This window comes from Opisthocomus hoazin, chromosome 1, assembly GCF_030867145.1.
Source record: "Opisthocomus hoazin isolate bOpiHoa1 chromosome 1, bOpiHoa1.hap1, whole genome shotgun sequence".
Lineage (NCBI taxonomy): Eukaryota > Metazoa > Chordata > Aves > Opisthocomiformes > Opisthocomidae > Opisthocomus > Opisthocomus hoazin.
The window spans coordinates 128340726-128365797 of NC_134414.1; the positions used below are offsets into that span (position 1 = coordinate 128340726).

At 40.0% G+C, this 25072-nt stretch overlaps 1 protein-coding gene across 1 annotated transcript in view; it reads left to right on the plus strand.

Moving 5' to 3' along the window:
- CIP2A (cellular inhibitor of PP2A) overlaps positions 1-24575 on the plus strand; it is a 213055-nt gene extending 188480 nt beyond the window's left edge. Inside the window, exons 2-20 of the mRNA XM_075414005.1 lie at positions 3193-3305; positions 5451-5545; positions 6145-6241; positions 7236-7358; positions 7513-7658; positions 8344-8419; positions 9500-9727; positions 10209-10368; positions 11222-11363; positions 12125-12224; positions 13111-13229; positions 13980-14172; positions 16371-16445; positions 16529-16639; positions 17387-17583; positions 19258-19371; positions 21214-21296; positions 21788-21927; positions 23060-24575. Coding sequence (XP_075270120.1) covers positions 3193-3305; positions 5451-5545; positions 6145-6241; positions 7236-7358; positions 7513-7658; positions 8344-8419; positions 9500-9727; positions 10209-10368; positions 11222-11363; positions 12125-12224; positions 13111-13229; positions 13980-14172; positions 16371-16445; positions 16529-16639; positions 17387-17583; positions 19258-19371; positions 21214-21296; positions 21788-21927; positions 23060-23230 — 2483 coding nt within the window. The 3' untranslated portion in view covers positions 23231-24575. The remainder of the gene's footprint in view (positions 1-3192; positions 3306-5450; positions 5546-6144; positions 6242-7235; positions 7359-7512; positions 7659-8343; positions 8420-9499; positions 9728-10208; positions 10369-11221; positions 11364-12124; positions 12225-13110; positions 13230-13979; positions 14173-16370; positions 16446-16528; positions 16640-17386; positions 17584-19257; positions 19372-21213; positions 21297-21787; positions 21928-23059) is intronic.
- The last annotated feature ends 497 nt before the right edge of the window (positions 24576-25072 follow it).

Genomic DNA, 25072 nt, shown 5'->3' on the forward strand with positions numbered 1-25072 from the left:
GGGCGCGCGGGGCGGGCTGGGAGCGGGGCGGGGCGGTGGGAGGGCTGTAGGCGTGGCCGTGCACCTCCCCCGCGGGTGCGGACTCGGTGGCACAGTGGCCAGGTGGGCGTGGCGGGAGTGCGCTGGGCCGCATGTTCGAGCCGCGCCGCCGCTTTTTGCCCCGGGGCGGGCAGGCGGCCGAGGCCGAGGGAGCCCCGCGCCCCTTCCTCTGGCCTCTGCTCTCTCGCCTCGGCCCCGCCTGGGCTGGCAGCGCCCGGGCAGCTTCGCCTTCCCTGCCGCCCGTGCCGGGAGGCTTCTTGCCCTGGCTCTTTGCCCCCCTGCCCGCGGGAGGGGCCAGGGAACCTCAGGCAGGACAGGAGGGCCGGGCCGCCCGGCTGCTGCCCGGCCTCAAGCCCGCCCCAAAGCCCTGGCAAAGGCCGACCCGACTCGGGTGGCCCAGAGGCGGCAGCGAGGACAAGGAGGGCTGTGGGAGCCGGCGGCAGCTCCAGGCCCCACGCTGCCTTCCAGAGGCCGGGGGGCCGCAAGGCTCAGCACGCTCCAGCCGCCGCCGCCTCCGCCGGGGAAGAGCCTCCTTCCCCGACTTTCCGCAGCCCTCGGCGGCACGTCAGCCCCGGAGCAGGACGGACCCGCCCCAGCGGCCGCACGTCCCGGGTCTCCCCGCTTCTCCCTCAGGCGTCCACAGCCCCAGCCAGACGCGCCGCCGCCCCAAGCCCGCCCCGCCCCTTCCCTCCTCAGCCGAGACGGCGGGGGCGGGGTCTCCCGTCGTGCCCCGCGGGGTCGGCGGCCGCTCCCCCTCAGCGGCGGCTGTCAGCAAGGTGGCGGCGGCGGCGGCGGCGGCGGGAATGACGAGCGGGCTTTGTGGTTGGCGCGTCTGAGGGGGCGGCTGGGGCGCCATGGACGCGCTGGGCTGCATGAAGTCCCTGCTGCTGGCAGCCGCGCAGTACCGGGCCGCCAAGACCCCGTGCAACGCGGCGCTCCTGCAGCGCGGCCTGGAGGTGAGAGCGGCGCCGGGCCTGGGTCCCCGGGCCGCGGCGGAAGCGGGGCGGCGCGGACCGGAAGGAAGGAGGGGTGTCGGTGGTGTCCCCCCGGGCTTGGGGTGGCTGTCTCGGGGTCCGGCCCCGCCTGGCTCCGCTCCGCCGCTGCCCTGTGCGGCCGCAGCGCGGGCTCTGGAGCCGCCGGGGCCTTGGCCGGGCCCGCGGCCTCCGCCGCGGCTCAGCGGGCGGGGCCGGGGAGAGTGCCCCGGTGAGCGATTGGCGGGGGAGCGGGCGGCCGGGGGAGGCCGTCGGACGGAAGAACCGCCTCAGGTTGTGGCACTGTCCCCGGCTATTGGTGTGCCCTTCGTTACTGCCGTTTTGTGGTGTCTGTGTACGCTTGCAGATGCGGGCAGTGCGTTTCGATACACATAGGCTAAGCATAGAGTGTGCCTGACGAGGAACTTTTTTTTCCCTATCCCCTCAATTCGGACCCGCAACGGTAGTTTGGGACTGAAGAAAGTATGATGAATGATATAGGAAGAAGGATGGCAGAGGGCTGGAGCAGCCCTCGTGTGAGGAAAGGCTGAGAGAGTTGGGGCTGTTCAGCCTGGAGAAGCCTGTTGCTATGAATGCTGTCAGCAGGCAAACAAAAGAAGCCTCAATGTGTTTATAAAGGATCACAAAGCAAACTTGGTGCTTTCCAAGAGTAAAGAGAACACATCCACAGCAACAAATCTCAGATTTTTTCCAAACCCTTTTTTTTTTCTTCCCTGGAAGTGTGAATACAAATGTCCCGTTAGGAGTTGCACTGAGATTCTTGGTTTGTCAAATAGGGAGAAATCTGTTTAATACTACTCTGTGCTTTGACATCTGTGTTAAATACTTTGTTGCAGTTGAGTAATTGAGGTTGTTTCTCTCCCTTCATCTCCAGGTCATCTCTGGACTGAAGCTTACGCGATTATTTGCTTCAAACCAGATTCTACCAAGCGAGTGTCTCAGCTGCCTAGTAGAACTCCTTGAGGACGCTAATGTAAACCCATCTGTGACCTCGTCTGTGGTTACTTTGCTCTCACAGCTAGGTAAGGTTTGCATCTGAACTTTTTATCTTGGGTGTGGGAAAGGGAAGACAAGACAGGTGCTGATTCTGTGGCGTGTGCAGGTTTCATGCTCTCAAACAGAACTAAGACTTTGTAGGTAGTACCCTTTTCAGTGAGGTGAAGAAACCTGCCAAGGGGGTGCAAAGATGGGGAGGAGCCCTATTACTTCAGCAGCTGTCATTGCTTCAGTTTACCTCTCCCATTGGAGTGTTTGCTGGGCAGCAGCCTGGGCTCCCCCAACGGCCTGGGCCTGCGTGCATCAAGTTTTGCAATTACAGAATGGGTTCTACTGCCTCTGACTTGTTTCTTGAGATGCATTCGCCTCTTCCCACCGCATTCCCCATTTCTCAGAAGTGGGACTTCATTGTCTAGGGAGCTTTGTGCTCGCTGTAGTGTACGTACCCAGGGAAGAATTACCTCTTCACTGCGTAGTTTCTCATTGTGCGTGAGTAGTTATTCAGGAATTGAGTCCTTTATGATGACCCCTTGTTTATCCTCTCTGATTCTTGGAGGTTTTAGCCTCTTTGAGCTTCCTTTTAGTTTTTTGAAACAGTTGTGTAGAATTATATTTGTTGCTGGGGTTCTTAACTATCCTTTCCAACCTGTTGTTTCTGGAAAATTTTAAGATTAGACCTCGTCCAACTGACCTTTGTCTGTTGCTTTACCTGTTATCCTGGTTTGCTGCATCTTTTCCAGGACTACCTAAGCAGAAGTGGCTTCAGTTATTTAACTGTTGCTACATAACCCTATCAAGGTACCAGTTTTAGTGTGTTTGCCCGCCGTAGTGTGAAGCAAGAAACAGATCACTGATTTTAAGCTTTAAAGCTTTCTAAGTGCAGGTTTCCTGCTCTCAAACAGAACTAAGGCTTTGTAGGTAGGAGGCAGGCTGTTCCTTCGGTGTCCGCGCGACTCAAGGGAGAGTATTAGTGTTTCAGTTAGCTGTAAGTTCAGAAGCAAGGCAGAGATGCAAGCGCATAAGAGCTGTGATTTATTGGTTGTTATTTGTGAAACATAGACGAAAGACTGGTCAAAGACCTTGGCTTCTGCTGAGCTTGGTAGCTCATGCAGCAGTTGCTTCTGCTATTAGATAGGTGTTTTTATCAACAATTCTTAAATTCTAGCTTTAGACAATGAGACTAGAGAAGCTCTTCAGGATACCTACAATCTGACCAGCGTGCTGGCAGGAGTGGTTCATCGAAGTTCTGCTAATCTTAACGACCCAGTCTTATTACAGGTAACAGAAAGTAATGCTTAATCATATTTGGCTACTGTTACATAGTAGTCATTATACTGTATGCATATGATGACTCTTTAAAAGCGCTATGTGAAATAATGTGTTGAGGAAAGTTGATTGCAGCTGTGTATTTTGTTTGCTGTGTGAGGCTATTGTGACAGGATTTTAACACTGCATAGGGTTCCTTGTATTTTGTCTTTAATATTCCTTGTGCTTCTCACCTGCTCTAATTCAAAAATAAACAAACCCAAAAGCCACAAAAAAAACGAAACCATTAAGCAAACACAAAAAAAAAACCCTGGTATTGAAATTATTTCAAGAAATGAGTGCATGAGAGAGCTTGGAAGGTTATTTTCCAGTTGAGGCACTTGGTTATTTCTGCTCCTGTTCATAACAAAGACCTGGAGATTGATATGTATGATCAATACTTTGAGAGGTAATTGTGGAGGAGAGAAAGGGAAGCTGTGGCAGCCAGTTCTCATGGAAGGTTTGCAGGGCATGTGTGACCTTTGCCTCCTTCCCTCTGGTCAGCGCTGTCTGCCGCTGAATGCAAGGGGGCTATGCTGACGGAAGCTTGCTTTGCTGTCTGCCTGTCCATTGTCAGGACAAGGAACGATGGCTTGAAACTAAGGGAGGGTAGATTTAGACTGTATCGATATCAGGAAGGAATTTTTTACGATGAGGGTGGTGAAACACTGAAACGGGTTGCCCAGAGAGGCAGTGGAGGCCCCATCCCTGGAAACATTCAAGGCCAGGTTGGATGGGGCTCTGAGCAACCTCGTCTAGTTGAAGATGTTGCTGCTCACTACAGGGGGCTTGGGCTAGATGACCTCTAAAGGTCTCTTCCAACCCAAAGCATTCTATGATTCTATTATATTTTTTTTAAGTGAACATGTGACATCTCCCAGTCTGACTTCAGTAGTTTTAACCTGTCCTTTGTGTGCGTTTAACAGTAAAGTTTTCTTTGTTTTCTTAAAATACGCACAGGTTTTCTCAGACGTGGTTCTTAGCTTTCGGCAAGTACTTGCTGGCTGCCTGTGGTCACATCTCTCTTCTGGGGAGGTAGAGCAGAAAACGAATTTGCCAGAAGTTCTGTTGCCCTTGATCTTTGCAAAATGAGTCAAGCATCCGGTAAAGAACACTCTTCTCATGGCTTCATATTTTTTAAAGCAGTGGGAGTACCAGAAGACTTACGGAATCACAGAATCGTTAAGGTTGGAATAAACCTCTAAAATCATCAAGGCCAACCGTCACCCCAACACCACCATGCCTCCTAAACCATGTCCCGAAGTGCCACATCTACATGTTTTTTTGAACACCTCCAGGGATGGGGACTCCACCACCTCCCTGGGCAGCCTGTTCCAATGCCTGACCACTCTTTCAGTAAAGAAATTTTTCCTCATATCCAATCTGAGTCTCCCCTGACACAACTTGAGGCCATTGCCACTCATCCTATATTGCTGGTTGCTTGGGAGAAGGACTTGGGACCCAAGTGACTTGCTGGTCAGTGGGAGAGATTTTGTAGTCACCAAAGAGATCCAATTCTGAGACCTTTACGGTCTTCTATTAGATATTTACAATTTACATGGTGAGATTTTTGTTTCAGTGGCTATGCTGTGCTGTGGTTTTTGTCATGTTTGAATACATGGGCTTCCCATTCACTCAGTTATGTGCCGAAAGAATGCTGGATGAAGGACTTGACTACCGTTAATGTGTTGGCAGTGTGTACAGCAGAGCAGTTTTCCTGTAAACATACTTTTCACAAGAGGTTGAAAGTGCTTTTGGGGTTTTGGTGAGACTTCTAGATCTTCCAGCAGGACAAAGCCCCTGTCTCACTGACAGGATGGAGAACTGGCTGGTGAGGCAAGGGGCAGAATTGGGTGGGCTCAAAAGGTAACTCCTCTGTCAAAAGAAAACCTGATTAATCTGCTTGGGCTGTTAATAAATATGTCAGTGTGGTAGGGCATTACTCGGTGTGCTTGCAGCAGCTGGTATGATTGTTCTGTTGACATTGCAGAGTCTGAAAACTCATTCAGTTGTGGTGTCTGGTTACCTGTCCTTTCAGTTTGAGCTTTTGTGACTGGTGACATCCTTCAGCGAGATGCTGTAGCAAAGCCACATGTGAATAGTTTTTTATTTCCTCAGAGTATTCAGTTCCTGCAGAGGCTAACCTACAATGTTCCAGTCTTTTGCGCTGGTGCCAGCATCGATGAATTAATTTCATTTCTGACGCATCGTGTGTAAGTGTGTGCTATCTTGTCTTTTCACATGGGAAATGACTAGCCAAGTTTCTGAACTTTCTGAAGGCTGTTGGCGTATTGCACTGCCCTGGTCTCCCCAGTGAGCTGTGGCATTTTTGCTCTGAAGTTAACAGAGACTTTTCTTGGAAAGCCGTGTTGTTACAGATCATTTAATGTAGTGATTGAATATTAATCGGCCTCTTAGCCCACCCCCACACCCGCAGGAGCAGGATGTTGGCAAAGAGAAAAGCCAGGAGAAAATTGCTGCCTGTCATGAGGAGTGGAATTGTTAGAACACAAACTTTGTGTGAGGGTCCCTGCAAGAGGTCTGATGACTGTCAAAAGCACCTGCAGTGAATGACCTTTGGTAGCACTGATCTCTGATCCTGTTGCATTTCTACTCCATGAAAAACTGCCCATGCTGGGGAGACTGCAATCTGAATTCTGCTTTGCTTGGCAGAATAATGTCTAATTAAAAACAAACATGACCCTCACTACAGTCCTACCCCACCGTTTTCCACCCTTTAGTTTCTTCTAATTAAATTCTAGATGCTTTTATAAACATATCTTTGTTTAAACTTCTGGACTTTCCTTTGAAGTCAGTCCACTGAAGACGAGTTAACGATACCATGTTTAGGACTCCTGGCAAATCTCTGTCGTCACAACTTATCTATTCAAACTCGGATAAAGTCTTTGGTAAGAGTTTTGTTTTAGTGGCATCATCCTTCTGGCTTGAGGGCAAAAGAGAGTTACTTGACTCTGGGGAATTACCTTAGTATTGATTAACTGCTTTTTTTTGCAGCAATGATAGCCCTGGCCTGCTTGTTCTGCAGAGTTGGGGGTTGTTTCTCTCATGTTGGGGCAAATAACCAGTAGAACAGGAACCTGAGTACTTTTTCATTCACTACATTATTGTGTTGTTGCAGTAGCTTGTGTTATATGTTTAGTTTCTGCAACTGTTCTCTGCAAATGAAATGTGAAATTTAAAATTTGAGCATTCTTCATTAGGAAAAAGTAAATGTTGTTAACATAAAGACTGTAGCTGTAATTTTTTAAGCTACATTAATTTTGGCCAAGAAAGAAATTTGCCTTTTAAAGGAAATCGATAAAATACCACTATTCTTGATGTCAGGTCAGGGCCCCTTGAGTCTTCAAATACATACCTGTATCTGAGCTACTCAGTTCCTGTCTCTTCATAAATCAGTGCAAACATACCATATTTTTTACTTCAGAAATACAAATTCATCTGCATGGCAGTGAACGTTGTACTGGTTACCTTGTAAGGGAGAGGGGCGAGGGGGAGGTGGAACTAGTGTCAGATCTGATGACCGAGTGGAGAAGGGGTGGGGGTCAATTTTCAGTGGTTGTTTTCTGTTAGAGATTTTAGCAAAATGACTTTCTCATCTTTCTTTAAGATAATGATAGATTTTGTTCCTTGTTTTATTTATTTATTTATTTTTCCTTATACAAATTCAACAGAATTTAGTCATTGACATCAACACCAATATTGTGCAGCAGAACACTAAAATAAAATAGATTTCCTAGAGAACTGTTATCATTCCAATATATTTTTTGTATTATTTCTCATGATTTATATGGCTTTTTTATAAATATATACAATCTGTAAATTTGGTGTTTTTATAGAACAGAATCAAACTTATAATGTCTATGTTTCTCCTTTTTGCTTTAGAATAATGTGAAGAGTTTCTATCGTACCTTGATAAGTTTCCTGGCCCATAGTAGTTTGACTATGGTTGTGTTTGCGCTTTCAGTATTATCAAGCCTTACTTTAAATGAAGAAGTAGGAGAAAAAGTAAGTCATACTTTGAAGTCTGTCGTATTCCTAAGTTGTAGATAAAACTAATAGTCACACTGGTCAAATAAATTTCAAATTCCAGCTAGTTTTAATGAGCAAGAGACACAGCAAAATAAGTATGTGCCATACATAACTTTCTTCTTCCTTTCAGCTCTTTCATGCTCAAAATATCCATCAGACATTTCAGCTAATATTCAATATTGTTGTAAATGGAGATGGTACTCTAACAAGAAAATACTCTGTTGATCTACTCGTGGATCTTCTGAAGAACCCCAGAGTTGCAGATTATCTTACCAGGTATGGCTTCACTTCCTAAAAATGCAGGATATTTTTCCTAAGCTCTTGTTCAGTTCCTTTGCTGTATGCTCTTTGTATTCTGAACCAAACATTGGAAAATTTCCTAGGTGCTTTTTGAATGTTACTATTTGATTGTAACTATTGTACCAGAAGTGAGGATTCTTGTGTTACTAGTTTCACATAGAGTGAATCAAATTCTGTTTATTCATCATCACTTAAAGAATATTTCATAGTTCTGTTCAGTAATTCTTTGGACAATATGGGTGGTCAGACAACTTGATTAATAGCTATCTTGCCTTTTACAGGTCTATATTATCTTGAAGTGAAATAGTATGGTTGAAGTTGTAATAATTTTTCTGGAGGGCATTACAGAGTAATTCTGTGGAGGGCTTGACTGGTGGTTCTGCAAATTCAGCTGACAGAATTTAGCTGCTAAATTTCAGTCTAAATCTAGCAGTACAAATAGCTAGAAAATCTTGGCTTACTTTAAGGAATTTGCTTTCATTCTTAGGATATTTTTAAAACTTAGTCTATGTTACATAGAAATTACATTATCAAAACTATCACTGTACTTGAAGTGTTTGGACGTAAGGAGGAGAATAGCACATTTGCATTCACCACTGTATAAATGTCTGAGTGTGGTGAAATTTTTTTTTTTCCTTCCTCTCTCCTCTGTGTGCTGTAGGTACGAGCACTTTACCTCGTGCCTTGGTCAAGTACTAAATCTTCTTCATGGAAGGGATCCTGTTTCATCATCTAAGGTATTTATACTTTTTCAGTTTAAGCCTAAGAGGGTGCAACTCCTAATCTAGTTCTACTTCTGTAGTCATAAGTAGGTTACTTGTGCACGCAGGTTGATAATGAAATACATTGACTTCAGGACTCTTAAGTGACCTATGGTATTTTTGTCATTGTTCAAAAGGCTGTCAGGTTGAATTTGTAATGGTTGTGTTTTTTTTGCCAGATTATGTGTGTTTGCTTTCAGGCAAATAGCCAACATAAACACCTTTTGTGCTTTGGCAAATAAGAAATTTTGGGATCTACCAGAAATGCAGCGTGTATTCCACTTCATTTGCTACAACTTGAATTGGCACTACTCAGACTTTGAACTGATGATTGGGGAACCATGATGATCATTTCAAAGACAGGAATAAATTCTTTCATATTAGTTGAACAAATTGGTGCCACATTTGGTTAAGCAGTTAACTGTTGCATTCGACTTTGTCTCAGTGCCACCTTATGTAAATGAAACATTGTCTATCTTTTGCTAAATGCTAAAATATGAAATGTCATGAAAATATTTGGGCTAAATACATCTGTGAAATGAGTCTTAATTTTTTTTTAATGAATGTATTTCAGATAATAGTAAATGATAAATGCTAATGTTTCTGTGTATTTGATTTTTGTTGTTGTTTACTGGTTTTATTTAGAAAGAGATATTGACAAAGGAGCTTGCCAGCAAGGAGCTTTCGTCTTCACCTCTTGAGTATGCACATGTGCATCCATTTGTGTCTCAGAATATTTTCCCTTCCACAGCTTTCTGAATTCTGAGTGTATGTGCACTTCTACTGCTTATTAGACCTCTAGCCATTATTCATGCTTTTTAAAAAAGAAGGGAAAGCAATACACTGAATACTGTCACAAGCCTTCACCAGTCTAATAAACTGTGTTCCTGCTGCTGACTTGGCTTTAAGGAAAGAAAACTATTCTTCGAAAACTTTAAAATGCTAAAAGGAGTTGCATAGAACTTACATATCTCTTTAGACCTGTGCTATGGGAGTTGCAATTTCTGTGTAAGTACTTGATTTAAAAGCATTTGAACTCTCATTCACTTCACACAGATCTTAGAACTGCTGCTTGCCTTCTGTTCTGTGATAGAACTGCGTCATACCCTGCGGCAGGCAATACTGGAACCATCTGGCTTGCTAGTGTCTGGAAATACCGGATTTATGACTCGCTCAAAGAGTTTTGAACCGTCTGTTGCATTGGTGCACTTGTCAAACCAACCATTGGAAGGCTCTGAAGACTGTTCAGTTCTAGCATTGCAACTATTCAAAGAGATTTTTGAGGTACCAAGACTGATAATTGAGTTTAAAGAGCTTCTTAGCAGCTGCATTTTTAATTGATTTTTTTTAACAACTGTTAGAACTTTACTTGAAAAGTAGCATGTAAAAATACACCTGAAGTAAAATTCTCCCTGTTCTAGAATTCCATACTTTGTAGAACAATTTTTCTTTTAAAGACATGCTGTATTTTAGAAATATGTCTGCACTGAAGGTTAAGTGGGAGGTGCAGCAGTTCGTGAGGTAGATACAAAGCTATCGAAGAATTGCTTTCTAGGACTTGTAGACGTGAGGAAGTTTCTGCTGTTTCTTTGCTCTTTGTTAAACTTCCTCCTCCAGTACGATACTGATCAGCAGTCTTGAACCTGAAATAGCAAGAGGATGGGAAAGCTAGAAGACAGGCTGGTGGTGGAAGGGGTAGAGTAGGCTTGACTTCCTTGTTCTGTAGTTCTAAATATTAATATGAAATAAAATGCGTTTATTGCAGGATGTTATTAATACTGGGAACAGTACTGCAACTGAACACTTTGTGGATCTTTTGCTGCCTGTTCTTCTTGATCATCTTCAGATGCCAGAACAGATTGTGGATGAGATACTAGTGAAGAAAAAGTGTGAAAGAATGGTCAAGGCTATCAATGTCCTGATAAATATCCTTTTTCTGTGCCTATTGGCAGTTAATTTCTTATTCCTCCACCATGAGCTGCTCTAAGATATTAGGAGAAACGTCCATCTTGGGTCACTTTAATAGCTTTTAATGACAATAACTGCCATAATTTTACTTAGGACTGTTGTCTTGAAAGACCTTAAGTAGCTTTCTAATTGCTGTGAAATTACTGTGTAATACAGTGGTGCAGGATAAAATGTGGTGGCTATTCAGCAGTATAGAAGCACTTCACAAGGTCAAAAATAAAGATGAGTGTTTTCTGTTGAAATTGCAGGGGGAGTTTGGGTGGCCATCTTCTTGATCAGTATAGTTTTTTCACCTAGCTGAGTCAAATGTAGCTCCCAGCTGAATATAATACAAATTTAGATCAGTGAAATGAGGAAAAATAATGTGGAATGATACACTCCACTTGGAGTCCTTAATGTCCACATTGTCATGTAGTAAGGAGTGCGTGACTGCAGGATATAGTCCTGCATCTAAGCTCAGTTCTGTGAAGAAATCTCTTTGCTCGTTCACTCCTAGAGAACGAGTTCTTGTATTAGGGAATGATTGTTCACTGCCTTTTGTTCATCTTCCTTCTTTATGCCACTCATTTTATTGTGGTTTACCTTAGCTATCCGTTTCCAAGTGTGTGTTTTAATTTTAAAGTGAAGCTTACTTGGCTCATGATTTGAGCATGATACAAATGGTATATGTAGCTGGGTTTTAAAAGCATTTTTAGTAGCTCTTGTGCTTTAATACGCTTACTTTTGTGTCCTTTATTATTAGAAAATGTTGCCTTTTGGTGCCAATACCTAAGCATAGATATATTAAGTTTTGTTCTTAACTCGGCCTACTGCTTTGTAGAGATGACATACTGAAAATGCATGCTTCGAAGGTACTGACTGCCAGCCAATGCACATCTCTAATAGAACACCAGTTTACCTACAGTGGGATTGATACTGGTTTGGGGACAAAAGTAGTGGACTCGAAATTGTGGTGAGCACACAAATTTATATAAAATCTAATTTAGCAAGACTTGTATGAGACTTGTGATATTGTGCCAATGAAAAGTATGTTGTAGTTGAAAATACCATTTAAATGCACGTAAATGAATATTATTTTAAAATCAAACAGTATTTTTGTGGCAATAGACAGTAATGTTGTTGGTCAGGCCAATAAGTAAGACTTAGCTTAAACATTCAGATATTGTTTTCACCATAAGCTGGAGATCCACTTATGTGGAACAATGACCTTAAACCTCATGCAGTAGTTGAAGCTTACCAGAGCTGCTCATGGCACCTAATTTTTCGTTTTGATTTTATGCAACCAGAGTTCAAAAATACCACACGTTGTGGGGGTGGGGTGTTACTGCACTAAAAATAGAATATACATTCATTTAGCTCAGTGTCATTAATGGAATGTTGTATAACTTAAGAGTTATATGGCCGAAAAGCAGTGAAATATAATTGACCTATGATTAAACCCTGCTCACTTTCAACTTGAAAGTGGTTTTTTGGTCTTCACTTTTGCCATCCTTGGTATGCTGGAGTAGCTTACCAGCATGTCCAAGGAGCTCGGTGGTCTCTCTTGGTGTTTCTATTGTTGCCTTGCTAGACATATTTAATTTTTTTTGAAGGTATATATTCATTTTTTAAAATTGACTGAATTTATTTATCAGTGCTGATTTGACAAATCTTGCTCTGCCTTCCCCCTGCCCCCCCCCCCGAACTTTGCTTTTCTGTTTGTATGTTTAAAAGCAAACTTGCTGCTGATACTATTTTGAAAACACTTGATCTCATGAGCAGACTGAAGCAGGATGTATCTGGTATGGAAGTCGGCTTCTACAGAATTCTGCAGGTATGATTGTAAAATGTCTTATGAAGCTTTTCTGTGAAGGAAAGTGTCATAGCACTACAGTAGTTTTAGTTCTGAATGTTTTGCGTGCTTATTTATAAAGTGATAAACCTTCTAGGAAAGTATAGTCCCCTGGGCACAATTCTTAAAGGTTATTTCATTGTTAATTCTTGTAAAATAAGAGCAGTTTGTTTTTACTCCAATCATTTATTTCAGTAATGCATGTGAAATCATACTTCAGCTGCCTGGTAAGAATTACCCTTTGAAGAATGCATTGGGACTGCAATTTAAAGGTAGCAAACTAGAAAAAAGTTATCACAACCATATAATTAAATTATTTGTGGGGTTGGTTAGTATTAAATGTATACATCTAATTTGTGACTTTGCATAGTCAAAACAGCTTCTCATAACTGTTGGTCAGATGGTACCTTAACAACTTACTTTGTAGATGGAAGAGTAATCCAGACAGTCAAACACTTCATGCTGTTTTGGAGGGTTTTCTTTCAAGAATGGCAATTGTGAAATTTAATGAGCAGTAATAAGAGTTTCTCAGTCCTCAGGAAATCCTTATAAAACTTAAGACTGTGACCCTTTATGATGGAAATCAAGCAGTTGAAAACTTGAAGGAATTAAGCAGTCTCTTCACCTGTTGCATCTGCATTAATAGCAAAACAGGTTTCTAAATACTCTGAACTGTAAACTATTTTTAAAATCCCTTCTCCTAAGTTTCTGAGCCTGAAGCCAATGGAGAAGGGCAAACTTTAAGAAGGTAGCTTAAGTTTTGAATAAAACATTTCTTTGTTCATGGGCCTTGATATTGTGATATCTAGGTGGTTTTGTTGTTGTTGACTGTTATATCTTGTTTTGACCACAGTAGTTTCTTTTTTAGGATCAACGCCTGATTACGCCTTTGACTTTTGCTTTAACATCAAACCATAGAGAGCAAGTCCAAGTGGGACTTAGAATACTATTTGAGGCTGCACCCTTACCAGATTTTCCTGCCATAGTGTAAGTTTATTTTTGTGATAGTCTGATAGAATTTGACATTTTTATGGGTTTAGTGATGTTCATGTTTCTTGGCAGATTAATTTCAGATCATCCAAGACACAAACCTTAGAAAAATTGTCTTGTTTCTTCTTTATCTGCAGTTAAAAGACAGTTGTGATCTTGGAGGGCAGAGGAAGTAGTTCAAATGCTGATGGTATTCAGTTAACATCAGATCCTAGAGAGTTAAAATTTACAAAATGAAAGGCACTGTACTCAATACAGTATTGTAAAATAGCATCACAGCAAGGAAAAACTGAGGTTTATTGGTAGCATTCTGCCTTTTCGTGATTCAATCTTATACCAAATTAAAATTCTTACTAAATACCTTCTCTGTCTTCCTACTTACAAACAGTGGCCTAGTTAAGTTGAATGATGAGGTGAAATAACCTGTTTGTCAAGCTAGGAGATAGATATCTGCATTGTTCAAGACACCTGAACACCATGCCCTTTCTGGTGAGACAGTGCATTTGTTTCTGGAGGCTAGCCATGACAGGCTTTCATTTTTTTTTTCTGCTTTCCGGATCTCTGGACAGTTTGGGCATGTGTCTGATACTACAGCTTAACATCGTGTAGTAATGAAAATGTGACTGTTCCCAGTAGTCTGTTTTCAGTGAAAGAGAAGTTAATTGTGTAATGAAATTGTTCTCATCTTCAGTCCTTGCAACAATATTTGTAGCAGCTGTTTCATTAATAGCCTTTATGTTTATACAGGCTTGGTGAAAGCATTGCAGCAAATAATGCTTACAGACAACAAGAAAAGGAACATGCATCAAAAAGAATAGAAATACAGTCACCTGTGACCAGCGTTACTTCGGTGAGATGTTCTTCATCCTGTCCTTCAAGTGATGAATCCACAACTTCAAATATTCAGGAACTGATACAAAAACTTCATTCTGGACTAGAGGCTAGTAGAATTTATATATCATTGTTAAATATTTAACACTTTTTTACTGCAGGGGGATAGAATTTAAAATGCAAGTGTCAGGCTAAGGCACGTGTATCACTGGAGTTCAGTCTAGATTCCTGCCTATTTAGAATGTGCTCCTTTTACTGAGCTCCTGAGCAGAACTCAGTGATGGTTCTTTGAGCTACATCAGAAGCTAGGCTTTTTATTGAGAACCCTTTCTCTGGTGGGGTTGCACACGCTCTTCTAGCTGTCAGATGTGGAGACGGGTGTCGGATACAGTCGCAGCTGCCTAGACTTGCTGAGACACGTACAAGGAACCTCCTTCCCCAGCTTCCTGAGAAATAGCCTGTGATAAAATAGTTATAAGATTATGGTGCATCTCTTGTATACCTGAATAGACATATGAACACTTGCCTTTTCTTGCATGTAGCTGACTCTTTAGCATTTGCAGTTCAATTTTTGTGGCTTTCTTGGAAAGGCACTATTGTTACTTCAGAAGAAAGTTTTTGCTTCCCTCTGCAGCAGTGTGCATTGTGAATAAGACACTCAAACAGGCACCACATACAGTGTGGTTCTTTGCAAGCTGTACTGTCAGGTACTGGATATATTTCCTCTTCTGTTCAAAGCAAGTTACTTGTTTTGTAGCTGTTCTAGATGAAATGATGGATTATTGCTTCTATTTTTGTTTGGCTTAAAAGAACAGTATACAAATTGGGAAAATTAACAGGAAGTGCTGATAACAGCTTGATATCTGTATTAGTGGCATTATCTTCCAGCCTTAGCTTTGCAACCCTTCTCTCTTTGTTGTAACTGGTAAGAATGAAACTTGGAAAGCTATCAGTTCCGGTCAGCTGCTACAATAATAGTGAAAAAGGTCAAGTGAGTCTTCATTGGCTTACTTTGTTTTCTGCCACTGGATGCTCCCATTAATCATCCTGTTCAGGACTGCGTGTGACAGACTGTAGGTGCACTGCTGTGTATAGATTAATGTAAGTCAAAGCAGCCACAGGTGCCTAACAGCACTAGTGCAGCAGCTTCGAGTAATGTGACAGATTGTAAAGCTGCTTTGATTTTTGAGGGGAGAAAGTTGTTGACTAACGGAGTGAATCTTTTCTTAGACCTTCTAATTAGTAGAACTTTCCTTTAAAAATCAATATACACATTCACTTAAAATATCCAGTACTTCATCTCTGTATGCGTTCTGTATGTTGTGTGAAGCTCAAATGTGTGTAAAAACATAATTGAGAAAACACTTTTAATCATACTACTATACAGAGTGAAAGGAACTTACAGAAGCTTTTCTTACAGTAGTAATATTTAAAAGGATGTAGAGATGACAAGTTTGCAAGCAGGAAAAGAACCTGCTTGTTTCCTGCTTCAGGGCCGGCAAAAGGAGCTAAGAACTCGAGCTACTTGGGGGCTACTGTTAATGTGCAAAAAAAAAATAATCTTACATAATGATTCAGAATGGTGCAGAGATGGTAGCTTTTCATTAGGTGTTCATTATATGAACAGCTGGGATAGCTTGCACTTGGTCATGCATCAGTGTCTATGAACAGCAGCTCGAAACTGATGTTACAGTAGCACTGCTTAAGAAAAAATATCCTGAAATCACCAAGTAGCATTCTCACTTGACTTGGGCATATATTTTAATAAACACTTAGGACTTGTTGTGTCATATATGGTAAATAAATTTCCTCTACCAACTCAGCGGGTCAATATAGTAAGTTCTGTTCTGGATGGTATCCTTGCAGAACAACTTTCCTGGGCCTTTTTTCATAATCTGTATGTTGAGAAGGCCACCGAGTATGAACAAGGATTTTTAGCCACTTGCATTTCGTGCTGTTAATATTAGGGCAAATTACTTTAGGTGTCCTGTGAAGCAACTGCTAATTCTCCAGGAAAGATTAGACCGAAGGGAACCATTTTGGAGTGATGATGTTACTGTTTCATAGTGCTGGACTGATAGTCTTCTGCAGATGAATCCTGTTCAGCCCAAATAGTTAAATTATTCACTAACTTTCTACAAGAGTCAGGTGGATGCATTTGGGCAGACAGTCTCAAATATAAAAATAAGAGCTTAAAAAGCTAGTGGACTGGTGGAGTTCACAAAATGTCTGAGCTCTTTAGGCACACGTTACCTATCTAAGTAAATACAAAGTTACAGTAGCAGTAATTGGAAAACGTTTCCACAGATGAAGGAGCCAATCGCTGATATGAGGATATCTGACATAATGGATGTCTATGAGCAGAAGCTGTCGGCGTTAGCAGTGAGTACAACCTAATGCGTATGTGTATGTTTCTGTCTGTACATTCAGAAAACATTAATGAAAAACGTTCTTTCTGTGTACAGTCTAAAGAAACTAGGCTGCAAGACCTTCTGGAAGCAAAGGCGCTAGCTCTGGCTCAGGCTGATAGGCTGATGGCTCAGTACCGATGCCAGAGAGCCCAGGCTGAGTCCGAAGTAAGTACAGGAGCTTCCTTCTGGGACTCTTGGGATGGGGCTGGGAAGTTTTAACTGTGATTGCATGTGTGGAAACTCTATGCCGCTTAGGTGTAAGCTATGCTTGCAAGTTAGGGCAGTCTTTATTTTCATTATAAACATCCTGGTTTCCTCTGGATTGTTCTTTGGAACAGTGTTCTTTAATGTCCTTTCCCTTATAGGAAGCCAACAAAACTAACCTACAGTACTGATTATCGTTTGTTAACCATTAGTGTTAATTTAATGGTAGTGATCTTGGAAATTATAAAGCCACTTACTGCAATTCTATATAGAATTTGCTGCTATATGAAGAAATGTTTCCTGTTTATGTCTTTTAATCACTTGTCAAAAATGAACTTTCAAATAAAGCGTGCTTCTGTGGGTCCTGTATTTGAGGTGTGCATTGAAAACTCAGAACCATTTCTATTCTTTAAATATTATAATAAAGATTGGACTGCAGATTACTAAATGCATAACTAGAATGTTATCATCTTATACTTTCTTCTTCCTTCTCCCCTCATGCTGTCTGTAAAGGAAGCTAAAGGAATTTAGTGAACAAATTAATTTGTAGTTAATATCAGGCAAGAGATACCCTTTTCTTAATGCAGCTGATGACATTTTAGTGTTAGATCTGTGGCCTCAAATAGGGCTATTACAAAGTGACTTGTGAAACAGAATTGCTTGTAATTGTGGGGGTTTTTTTTGGTGGCGGGTGTCTTTCCACTCAAGGCGAGAACTCTTGCTGCAATGTTGAAGAATACGGAACGAAAAAATGAAGAACTTAATGATTTGCTGAAAGCTCAACAGGTAGAATCTGAAAGAGCACAGACTGATATTGAACAGCTCTTTCAACACAACAGGAAATTACAAACAGTTGCTGAAGAGCATGAAATGTTGAAAAAATCCTCTGTCGATCTTCTTCAGAGGTAAGGCACATAAAATCTCTAAGCAAATACTTTGTATTCAAAGAATGAGGAAGCTCTTTACTGGGCTAGGTACGTAAGAAGGGCAATGTTACATGCTACTTCATGTTTTTAAGTGGAAAAAAATAATTATTTTTTATTTCTTCTATATGCTTGTCAATGAGGTTAACTTAAGTCATTCAAGAAGTTAATATGTTAAATGGAGTGAGGACTGAAGCTGTGGATGTTGAAGGTCCCGGTCAGGAAATAGCACGAACTTTGTATAACAGGGAGCGTTGTTCTCTAAAAACAGAATTATCAATGCTTAGTTTCTATTAGTATTATACCATACTCTTAGCTTCTTTCTTTGACCTTATATGCTGTCTTGCTGATATGCTATAAATAGTCTGGAGAAGCAGCCAATACAGTATATCTATATAAGGTAGTAGCTTGCATCTTTGATCACTTCTGTAGCAAATTTGACTGAAATAAGGTAAAAGTGAGGTAAGGAGGAAGGAGACACCTTGTGTATCCCAAATTGCATGTAAGCATTATTTCTTTTGAATCTTAACCTAAAAAAGGCCATGTGAGACAAAAAAAGTACATAGAGATAGAAACCACTTGTGAAAATAGAATATGGTTTGGAAGAATAAAGGCTTAAAAGAGCTTTGGCTTTTCAGCTTGCGTGAGCTGGTCTTGTCAGTAGGTGTCAGCAAGGCAAAAAGCCTGATAAAACTGAAAGCAAGCTTCGCGTTTAATAATGGGAGCAGGCATTGTATTAGACTACTTTGAAGGTGTGTTACTGCCAATAAGGGAGTCATTGAGGGAGGAAAAAAATGTATAAAACTTGTGCATTATGGGGTTTCTTGAATAAGTATCTAGTATGGTCACTGTGGAAATGCCTTCTTTTTTACTTGAATTGTATGCAGCCATACACTCTGTGAACATGTATTTAACTAATCTACGTGACTAGCTTCAATCTAGTATCGAACAGTTTTAAGTTCTCCAAAGTAGGAATAAAATAGCTTTCTGATCCTTACAATGTGTTTATAAATCAAAAATTTGCTTTCTAAACAACCTGCACACTTTAAATATACTGCTCCTTAAAAATGATCAGATAACTGATACCAGGGGAGAGAATTCTCCTTTTGGTAGAAACGTAGGAAAACATTTGCTTAGAGCATAAGATCTGCCTCAGACTTGTATTAAATGCACATTGCGTTGTCTTCAGTATCTTCAGTTTTTACTATCACCAGACAACTAGAGGTCATAGACTGACTCAAATGGTCCCTAAAAGATGACTGCAAATAGCGAATTTGTAACAGCTTGTGTATGTCGGATTTCTGAAGTCATCTGTATGTTTTATCAGTTCCTAAGAGTTTTCTACTGGAGGAAGATTGCTTCCCGATCATTAATACTTAAGGATAAGTAAGGGATCTGCTGAAGTTTGGTGCTTTTTAAAATTGTTTTTCTTCCTCTAAGTATGTTTATTTGAAAAACAAAACAACACCCAAACAAACAACAAAATATCACAAAAAAAATCCTCAGTGAAACCCCCACATCCAAACCACCTTGCTTTTAGCTTTAGTGGGATGATTGCACAGATGATGTCAAGATTTTTTTTTACAAACTATGAAAATAAAATCTCTTCGAAAGCACTTAATACTCTTCAACCATAACCCCCTAATTCATTTGTAGGCATGAAACAACTGAAAGACAATACAAAGATCTGCAGATTACATGCAATTCACTAAATAAACAAATGGAAGCAATGAAGAAACTAAGTGAATCACTCAAGCAGCAGAATGACAGGTAAGTTCAATTCGGTCTTTTTAGAGCAAATTAAAGATAAGCAGTAAAACTAAATAGCACTGTAGTGTGAATTTTTCAATTGTGCTTTTAGTAACATCCGAGAAGTGGAGTTGGAGGAAGCAAAAGATGCTTCAGGGTTACTTTATACGTGTATGTTAGATGAAAATCCACAGTAGTGACTCTGGTTTATTTCATTTGCTCCTGTATTGGTTGGGGGTGGGGAGGAATACCCACAGACTTCAGTGACAGTAGGAATTACAAAGCATAATGAAGAGAAGCCCATTCTTGGGTGCATTTGAGGGGGTGGGGAGGTGTCTTTTTGGTGGTGGTTGAATTCTTAAATGGTGTTATCACGCAAAGACTTTCAAGTATTCCGTTTTAGCATGCAAGGTTTCTCTATAATGTTACCAGATCAGAAAAAAACCCTAACTCTACTAAACTGATAGATTTAAAAATCATATTAGAAATAGTGATGGTTGATATTCTGTCTGTAGTATAAACCATCATTCCTCAACCATAAAACTAGCATTACTTCTGTGTTCTTGAGAAAAAAATCATAGTCTCTTTTCGATGGCTTAAAATAGAGATCTGATGTACCTTTGACCAATGTAACTAAGGAAAGAGGGTTCCTATTTGAGAAATTTTATTTAATACTTCATTTTGCAGAAGTTATCTTTAAAATATGCTTATAGGCAGGCCTTGTATTTGGTTTAGAAATAAAATGCTGTTCTTGGTTTTACTTGCAAAGTTCACTTCATCCTTCTAGGCTGTTGCCTTGTCAGTAATCAGAGCAATCCAAATCACTGCCTCGACTCCCAATTCAAATGGAAAAATTTTCATACTGATAAGTTAGTTTGCTACTGAATAAATTTGGACGCTTGCTTTCACTGGTACAATATGCAGCTCAGTGTAATCGGGGAGATACTCTGATGAAAGCTGCCCCTTTTTCAAGGTGGGTCGGGAGAGCAGTTATTATATAGGTATCCTTGAACTGCCATGAATAAAATGGAGACCCTGGAAATACACTCTGTCCCTCTCTTGCGAGAGGCTGCAGCTTAGAAACTGGCAGGTAAGAAGTAGATAAACAAGTAAATGAGTGTCAGTAGATGCCATCTATGCAAGGTAAGTGCCTTAGAGGAATATGCCTTAAAAATTACGCTAGCTAATAATGGAAAAAGTAGATTAGCTTCACAGAGTATAAAGTGCTCAGGTTATAGCTGTAATGCTGGTAGATGACAGTACCTGTACATTAAATGATCGTGGAAACTAAATATTATCCTAACTAGTGAGGACTGTAGCAGACCTGTATATGGGCTACGGCGATATCTTATGAAAGGGTCGGGTTTTTTGGAAGATGTTCAGAATGGTACTGGAAAATCTTTATGCATAGATGTGCTTGCATGGAAAATACCTGAAGCAGTTTTTACTAATGGTGTTGTCGATTCAGGAGCATACTAAGAGCTGAAACTTCAGCATACTCAGTCGCTGATGGCAGTGAATTTTGACTCTGATTGAATGACAATTTCAGTTCTGTCATGGCATTTTGAATGCTTTGTTTCTGTAATCAAAGGCAAGAGTTTCTGGTGTTCAAGTTCCACATAGGAACCTTTTCAGTAGTTTCTACCGTGTGTCCATGATCAGAGATGGGAAATGACTGCTTCATGGGGGAGAAAAAAGGAAATAAAATCTGTTTGTACTCACACCTTGCAAATTCATATATTTGTTGATTTGAAGCTCCTGACAGCAACTGGAAATGATACGAAATCATTCTAGCTTCTTACGACAAAGAAAAGGTGGCATATCTCACTTTGATCATTAAAATTTATTTCTCTGCGACTTTAGGACTGCTGCACAGTTGGCAGAAACCGAAGATCACAGAAAAGAATTACAGCAACAGCTACAGGAGAAAGAGGGCAAAATAGCGAGTAAGTCACTTACCTAAAGGTCACTGAACCTAGAGAACTAACTGGGTGAGCTAGATGTTAAGTGCACCAGATAAGCAGCTGTATCTTACTAACTAACTCATAAATCTTACTTAGCCAGGCATACGTAATTTAACTGTTGAATGAAACAAATGTAGGTTTTTATTTTTTTGAAAGGATACATAAACGTGATTTCCCAGATAATATGGACTTCACTGAATCTCTGCACAGCATAGTATGTCCCTGCAGGATCTTTTTACGGCATGTCAATTAGAAATACTTTCTGTAGGAACTGCAGATTAAAAGAGCTTAATGTAATTCTTCTGCAAATGAGTGGACGCAACAACTAAAATTTAGCAGTAGGTGGCGCTGCTCATTAATTTGATTATTAAACAGCCACGTTGAGTCTGAAAAAAAAGCCTTGTTTCCCAGGCAATGCAGTATTTCTTTTCCAAGTTTTGCAACCCATCTTTTAATGTGTTTGTTTTCTTAAGCCTTGGAACAGAAAATAAAAGTTCTGGAAGAAAAACTGAAAGCTCAGCAGAAAGAAAAAACAGATATGGAACAAACTATAGATATTCTTAGAAAGGAGTTAAGTAAAACAGAACAAGCAAGGAAGGAACTGAGTATCAAGGTAAGGAATTATTTGCACCTGCATTCTAGAGCCCAGAATTTTAGATATCTATATAACTGATAAAGTTGGTAAATCAGTATTTCAGTGGTAAAGTGGCTGAAGAAACCAGAGCAGTCTTATGTAGTGGACAAGAGCAAATTATCTCAGGCTTAGTTGAGTTTTCAGTAGCTAAGCTTGAATTTAAGAGAAAAGAAGTTAAGGTCAGGCTCTAATGACACTTTATGAAGCATAGTGTGCGAGTATATAATGTTTGGAAGGAAAAAAAAATGTTGCACCTCTAGGGCAATATTAAGTAAGAGAATATAGCACACTCCTCTTCAGTAGTTTTGACTATTGTAAAATGTGGATTGGCTTACTTTCTCGCCTTTGTTGTGTCCTGAATTAAATAACATATGTAACATATGTACACACCAAAATGCATCTGACTTACTTTTTCATCTTTGAAATTCTAATAGAATATCTATTTTTATCCCTAAAAAAAAAAGTGTATTTTTTCAAAACAGGAGCAGTTTGGCTATACCAAGTTAAACAACTAATGTTTAAAAAATGAAACAAAACCCCCAAAACTTCAGTGCAGCCTTTATGTCCCTTGCCTGTAAACTCAAGGCAGAGATTTCTTTTACATGCAAACAGCAGTCACAAAGTGTGCAGTCTGGAAAAGTGTTTGCTGTATTTCCCTTCCCTGGAAGCAAAGTCCAATCTCTCCAAGCACTATTATCCAGTATATAGCAAATATTTCTCTTGTTCTCGGTAAATACTTACCCGTGTGGAGTTTGAAATGAAATGTGTATGGTTTAACTGTGAACACTCCTGCTTAAATAGGACAACGAGAACATGGGGGTTGATGCTTTTGCATGGTATCTAATGTTTTGAAGGGTGGCAGTAGTTGTAATCATTCATGTGTACCATATGTGTAGCCGAGAGATGTTTCTGAAACAAGACTGTAATTTTAATACTCTGTTTATTTAATTACTTGCTTAAATTCACCACCGGGCCGCTCAGCTTTCACTGTATTGCGTATTAATTAAACAAAATTAAACTAAAACTATAACAAAGTCGAACTAAATGTCAGTTTCCCACATAATATGTATTTCAGTTTAATAATAACATTTTTTTGTTGTTGTTTCTGCAGGCATCTTCTCTGGAAGTTCAAAAGTCCCAGTTGGAAGGACGCTTAGAAGAAAAAGAAGCGCTTGTAAAACTACAGAAGGAAGAACTGAACAAACACTCCAACATGATTGCAATGATTCACAGTCTAAGTGGTGGCAAGTTAAGTGCAGAAACAGTGAACCTCACTTTATAGGGCTCTGTTGTTGAGGGTTCGGTATTTTATACATATGTATGAATATATGTAAAGATTTTTAAACGTGAAACTAGCATACTCTGGCTTAAATCTAAAAAGAAAGTAGCTTAACTATCAATTGAGAAGAAAAAGTAGTAACTGCAGAAGCTTTAGTCTAAAAAAAACCTGATGTACTGTGTAGCAAATAGGTCTTCGGATGGTCTTGGTAGAACTATTAGCATCTGTGCTGGGAGCTGAATGCAACTTTTGTTGGGTAACTAACCTTCTTAAATATATGTATAGGGAAACATAAAGCAAAATAGGAGTCACCGTCAACTCTTTTTGTCTGTAGGTTCTTCTGTTAGCGATCTGGCAAGCAGTGTGCTTCATAGGTTAAGCACTTTTATAGTTTAATCTTGTTAATTTTGTCTCTTCTGAATACCATTACTATTTGTGCAGTGTTGCTTCCTGATGTCTAAGGTACAAACATAAAAATAAAATGGATTATATAAATTAGAACATGTTACGTTGAAAGCTGTATTTATCAGCATATTGGTGCAAGTTCTTCAGGTAGTAAATATGTGGAGACATTTCTAACTATGAGGAGATGTGAATTTGAGCAAGTAAAACACCGCATCTGAATGACTTTTCAGCAAATAGCATCAATTAGGGAAAATGTGCTAAAAAAAATTCATTGATGTACAAACTTTTTTAAAGAATGAAAGGAAATGTCGCATTACGAAAGTATTATCTAGTATTTAAGAAAAAGATCTGTACTTTTTTGACAGTATTATCTGATGCATGGTAGCTATTGTCAGCATTGTCATTTTCTGCTGTACACCAACAGGATTTCTTATATTGTTCATTATATAACTATTCAAGTAATTTCATTTTTTAAAAAATACTTTCATATGAAAGACAGTACTAGAATTTGATGCACATTTTTGAGTGGCAGAACACTGTCCTTAATTTACATGTGACATGAATAACATATCTTTTCGCAGTTGGCAGAGTTATTTCATTAGTATCTCTATTTTAATAAAACTGCCGGAGTTTTGGGTGATCTAATATATGTCTTTTTCTTTTTTGTAGCACTACTGCCTTTATTTGTATCTAATTTGTAATGACTAGATTTTGAAATACTGAGATTCTTTGGTTTTTTCCAGTTTCTTATTGAATCTGTTCAAATCATGTCGAAGTACAGCCTTGTACATTCCATTGCAATTATACCGTTCATCTAATTTATCTGTTTTAACCTATTCCTGAAATATATTTCTTTATAACTTAACCACAGGTAAGATTTATAGACATCGTTCTGGTCTCTGTGAGGACCAGGGGAATAATAAAAAAACAATTGTTTTTTTTCCTGTGTTTTACGTATTCTCTTAAGTAAGGTAAATTATAGGGATGACTGCCAAGTTTGTGCAAAATACATGCAGCTTGGTTGCTTTTTTGCATAAAATGCAGGTATTGCTTAAGAAGGTCAAAAAAAAATGTTATCAGAATTGCTGAGGCAAAGGGTTTTGTTAGAGTTTTTGCAAACTCAAGTGAGAAAGAAAGGTTCATTAATAAATATTTACTTCGCTCTAATAGGTTAAGAAATTTGAGTGTCACAGTAAATTTGCAGACATGGGTTCATTTCTATTTAAATCTCTTGGTCATGGGGGAAAGGGTGAGTAAATGGGTTTTTTTGCTCCCTTTCTGCCAGAAAATGCTCTTGTAAAGAAATTCAAGTAGGAAATGTCAAGCGTGTTACTAATTAAACTAATAAATGCTCGTCTGACTTTGTTTTCAAATGGTGAAATGGGAGGGCAAAAATGTCAAGCTGCTTACCAGGGTAAGGTTATGCAGTAATAAGGTTCA